This window comes from Drosophila subobscura, chromosome U, assembly GCF_008121235.1.
Source record: "Drosophila subobscura isolate 14011-0131.10 chromosome U, UCBerk_Dsub_1.0, whole genome shotgun sequence".
In the NCBI taxonomy this organism is placed as follows: Eukaryota; Metazoa; Arthropoda; class Insecta; order Diptera; family Drosophilidae; genus Drosophila; species Drosophila subobscura.
Genome location: NC_048534.1, coordinates 23596017 through 23601540, shown reverse-complemented (window position 1 = coordinate 23601540; position 5524 = coordinate 23596017). Strand labels below are relative to the sequence as shown.

Genomic DNA, 5524 nt, shown 5'->3' with positions numbered 1-5524 from the left:
AAGAAATAATTGACAGTTGAAATGTTGGTCTACAGAGAGTCAGAGTCTGGGTTCCTGCAGGCTGCACTTGTGGCAACTATGATTGCAGTTGGTGCGCGGATTGTGATTCGAATTGTGATTGGGATTGGGGATTGCCATTACTGTGGGGCGTGTGTTCCTCTCCTTCAACTCCATCCTCACGGGATGGCGTGCGAGCAAAATCATTTCAATCAACTGCAGAGGCAGAGGCAGAGGCAGAGGCAGATGGGGCGGCGGCAGTCGAAATTGTTGCTATGGTGGGGGCTCGGCCTGGGCTTGGGGCCACAGAAATCAACGCGTTGACTAATGGCCACAATTTGCAAGTGCAACGCAGGTTCACAATGCACTGAGGGGAATGTTTTTACTCAGTTGAAAATCGCTAGATCAAAAATTTGGATAACTAAGCAGAGTGGAGGATTAATGTCGAAGAGTTAAAGATCGGCAAAGATTGTAGAACAGCTCGCAAAGTGCTTAATTTCGTGTGGACTATTATTTTATTGTTCCATATTTATTTCCTAGAATGCATTCACTTACATTTTGTTATAGATAACAGCTGGTTTCGACTTTTATCTAGCGATCGCAATCCTTTGGCAGCTCTTTTATAAACGCCGAAAATGTCTTTTCTTTGGAATCTGAGGTCGGAGATGATCGTAGCGCACATTCTGATATTTATTTATATTTTTCCACCATCAAAACCGCTTCCAAAGTGGTAGGACTGATCATATTTTAATCATCTATAAATCTAAGCTAATATTTCAAGTAATTCCCCCTTTTTTCAACCATTCTCAAGGTTAATTTTCCTGAATTTTGTCACTTAAATAATATTTTTTAGCCAGCAAAAAATTTGCAATAAGAAAAAAAAGTGTGAATTTCATAGGAAAAATCATAAACAATTGCCTGCTGCAAATAATAATAAACATGAAGGTAAATAGTCAAACTAGATTGAGCGAGATAGCTGCAGGCAGTGCGTGCGAGCGGGAGAGCAGCAGAGTGTGAGCGAGCAGGAGACAGCGAGCTCCCTCCCATGGCAATTGGCAAAGAACACCCACTCAAAAATTAACCACAACGGCGCCATAGAACCGGTTCCCGCTCTCTCGCTCTCTCTCTGTTAAAGGTGCTCAAGAGATGGCACACACACACGGACGAAACGTGTTTGCACCTGGCTGCTGGCTCTCTGCCGCTCTCCCAGCGATCGCTGTGTGCGCTTTGCAGCTGGCACGCCGCTCTCTCCGGCTCCGATCCTCTCCAGAACTCTCTCACGCTCTCTGTCGCGCTGCTGCGACTGGCAGAGTGTTGGTGAGAGCCGCCGATCAACAAGTGAGCGCAGGTCCGCGCACCGTGCGCAGAGCAATGGACTTTTAGTTATTCCGAGATCTTTTACCAATATTGTGTGCAGCGACGGCTGATCAGACGACGGCCAGAAAGAAGCAGAAAAACAAGAGACACAAGCAACAGATAAAGCAGAGGCAGCAGAAGCAGAATCAGCGGACAAAGTGGAAGCAGAAGAAGCAGCAAACAAAGCAAAAGCGCAAAATCAACTTAGATCCATGTGTGTGCGGGTCAAAGCGGAAGTGTAGTGCGGAAGCCGGCTCTATAATCGATAAACAAACCAGCAGCCAACCACCCAGCAACCCACTCAATCAAGAGCAGTTCTTCGGTCAGCTCTGAATTAACGCGTGTGCCTACAGTCCGTCGAGCAAACATCTTTCCATCAGTTCGTAAGCGTGCCTGTGTCCCGCGCCAATTTGTTGGCCTGCACGCTCTTGGCCCAAACCGCAAAACTGGCCCCAGACTGACTCTGTGGTGTGTGCATTTTGGGCTGTGTGTTTTTTTTGCGCTGGCCACAACGTCAAATTCGATTTTTATGACTTTTGAAAGCGTGACTAAGACGTGATTTATGATGGCGTGTGGTTTTTAATATTCATGTGGACGCGCGCGCTCTTCCCCAGCTCCAGCTACAGCTCCAGCTCCAGCTCCAGCAACGATCCGATTGCCAGGAACCTGCGTAGGTGCGCCAAACAATAAAAAAAGGGTTGCATCTTTTGCAGCCAAACAGCCAAGAAGCCCACGGGGCACAGACTCCAACGATATCCAGCTGTGTGTGTGCGTGGATTCGACTTTTTTATGGATGCAGTTAAGCATTTGAGTGCTGCTGCTGCCGCTGCCGCTGCAACAGAGAAGAGCTGCAACAGCGAGATGCAGGAGAGGAGTGTGGCAACAGCAACAGCATCTGCGGAGGCGGCAGTCAATGAATTGGCGGAACTAGAGGGCAGTGCCACAGCCACAGCCCCAGCCAAGGGGAACAAGGAATCCCCCGCGACCACTGGCAAAGACTCGCAGCAGAAACCCGACAAGAGCAACTCCAACAAGTCTTCGCCTGCCACCAAGCCTGCCAGCAATGCCGCAATGGCGGCTGCCACCGCTGCCACAGCTGCAGCGGCCACCAATGACCTTGCAGCGGCTGCCGCTGTGGTGCTCTCCCTCCAGGGCACAATGGTGAGCAGCCTGCAGCAGGCGGCACTCCTTCCGGCCAATTCCGCGGCGGCAGCGGCACTCAATCTGCAGGCGCTGGAATCCTACTTGGCGCTGCAGCGACTCACCGGCAAATCGGATGTGTTTCGCTACAGCAACAACAATCAGAGCAGCAGCAACAACAACAACAACAACGCGGCTGGCAGCAGCAACAGCAACAGCAGCAGCAGCTGCCACAACGAGGCAGAGACCAGCAGCAGCAGCGCCCTGCCCAGCCTCATAGACATTGCCAGCATTGAGTTGAAGTCGAGCTGCTCATCGAGCTCCTCGGTGGGGTCTGCGGTGCAGGCCAGCAACACCTCCACCACCTCCAGCAGCAGCAGCAACACCACCCCCACACCCAGCAACAGTAATAGCAACAACAACAGCCACAATCACAGCCACACTTCATCCTCGAGTGGCAAGTGCCTGCCACTGCCTTCAATTGGCACTGTGAGTGCCGCTGTGGCAGCTGCTGCTGCCGCCGCTGCGGCTGCGGCCAATCAACAGGCGGCCCTCGACTGTGCCACAGCCGCCGAGCTGGCCGCCGAGTGCGATCTGCCGCTGCTCGATGGGGAGGATGCGCTGTCCTTCGAGGCCGGGGATCTGGACAGCAGCTATGGCAGCTTCATCTTCAATCCCACGACCTTTGGCCAGGCGGAAGCGGACACCTCGCTGCACTCGCTGCAGGCGACCATGTACCAGGACAAGATGAGTGTGATGGGGGGATCGGGCTCCGGATCGATGGCCTCAGGCTGCGTGGAGGAGGGTGCCAGCTCCACGGCAGCGGCCGCAGCGGCAGCCCAGCGCTCCAAGAAGCAGTTCATCTGCAAGTTCTGCAATCGACAGTTCACCAAGTCCTACAATCTGCTCATCCACGAACGGACCCACACCGACGAGCGACCCTATTCGTGTGATATCTGCGGCAAGGCCTTCAGGCGGCAAGATCATCTGCGGGACCATAGGTAGGTACATCATATCCAGTGCTCGACCATAGGGGGAACTACAGCATCCATTTCCATGTTTGAATCTCTTTTGTTGCCCCTCACAGGTACATCCACTCCAAGGAGAAGCCCTTCAAGTGCGCCGAGTGTGGCAAAGGGTTCTGCCAGTCGCGCACTCTGGCGGTGCACAAGATCCTGCACATGGAGGAGTCGCCGCACAAGTGTCCCGTGTGCAACAGATCGTTCAACCAGCGCTCCAACCTGAAGACCCACCTCCTCACCCACACGGACATCAAGCCCTACAACTGCGCCTCCTGCGGCAAGGTCTTTCGCCGCAACTGCGATCTCCGGCGTCACAGTCTCACCCACAATCTCTCCGCCACGGGCGGTGTGGGTGGCAATCTGAGCGATCTATTCGGCCCCAGCACACCCGGCTCCAGCTCCAGCTCCGATCTGGCTCTCGGTCTGGGTCTGCCTTTGGTTGGCGCAGCAGGCGGTGGCTCCTCCGCTGCTTCCTCCTCCTCCTCGCGAGATCTGGTGGCTGTCAGCGATTGATCCCACAGATCCCACTCTCACTCTTAAGATAATCTCATTTGCAGCTCTCATGACACACGACGAATCCCTCCACGAACAGCTCCGCCCCCCAGCCAACAGCTAACAGCATTTAACTTACACTTAGTCTAGCCCTAAGACAGGTTTAAGCCACGGATATTTGTGACGTAAGCTTCTAGCAGCAAAGTTTGACTTTATAAGCAACAACTCGATATCGATACTATGTCTAGCGTGTAAGCGAAATTGCGAACTCTTATTGTGTACAATCGAATAAATGATAATAGATTAAAAGTAAAGATAACATTGAAGAATGGTTTATGATTGGGGGTACGACATGAATAATTGAAGCGTTGAGTGCTGAGGAATACAAGGCAAGGAGGCAACACGATGATGGAACCCCTAAGAGATCGAATTGTGGGACTCAAAGAGTGCCTGGACCCAAGCGAATTGATCGGCATGACTTTGGGATTTATCTTCACAGAGTTGACAAGGAAATATGTAACATTTCTATGATATATTTCTACTTAAAATTCTGAAGGGAAAGATCATCAACAAGCGTGCTTTCCAGACTATACAAATCTCAGGTAATTGAAGTCCTAAAATGCAAAAATTTCCACAAGTTCAAAGCCTCAAAACATCCCACAATCTGCAATGAACACAAAATATTTCGAGCAAACCAACAACATCCTTTTGGAGCATAAAATGTAAGCACTTCAATCTAGAAGTTTCTCTAAATAGCAGCTGAAAAATTCCCTGAATCGTAGCTGGAAAATTCTCACCATTTACCCAACCATCAACCTACGCCAACTCCCACTCCTATTCCTGATTCCTCTCTCTTGTAGTGACACTATTTACACACTTGTAGGAAAACTAAAATCAAATATTTGTACCGATGTTTATCACTCAAGTGCCAACAAGGGCAATTAATGTACCATTAAAGGTGTACACCGAACGCCGAACACCGTATACCGATCTCCACGCAACAAGCCTTTGACAACAACGATGACATCAAACAAGAATGACAACCAACAACCAGGGCGAGACAATGCGTCGACTACAATTCCCACCAGTATAAACCCCAAGTGCAGGAGTACCCATGTCTACCGATGTCTATTGGTGTGGGAGGATATACGCTCTCAGCGCTGCCTTCCCTTTTCTTTTCCATTCATTATCTCGCGCCTCAAAGTCAAACAATGTTGAACAAGGCGAACGACAGGCATGTGGGGCAGGCGCTATCAACCGATTTGGCCACCCACGAACCCCACCACGATCCCTGGTAGATCCTATCGGCGGAGCAGCACAGCTTTCCCATACATAACCCTCCCTCTGTTAGGTGTGTCCGTTAAAAGTCTTTGGATATTTTTTATAGCAAAAAGTGGGCTGTCCGGCCAAGAACAAGGGTGGAGCAACAGCCACAGCCACAGCAACAGCAACAGCAAACAGCCATCGAGACAGATGGCCATCCGCTTCGGACTGCCACAAAGTTTACAATTTTTATT

At 50.8% G+C, this 5524-nt stretch overlaps 1 protein-coding gene across 1 annotated transcript; it reads left to right on the top strand.

Moving 5' to 3' along the window:
• Window positions 1–1374: 1374 nt before the first annotated feature.
• LOC117900983 (protein sister of odd and bowel) lies at window positions 1375–4317 on the top strand. The gene is made up of 2 exons (XM_034811580.1): window positions 1375–3494; window positions 3581–4317. Exons 1-2 carry the CDS (start codon window positions 2143–2145, stop codon window positions 4026–4028), a joined length of 1800 nt encoding a protein of 599 aa, XP_034667471.1. The 5' UTR covers window positions 1375–2142; the 3' UTR covers window positions 4029–4317.
• The last annotated feature ends 1207 nt before the right edge of the window (window positions 4318–5524 follow it).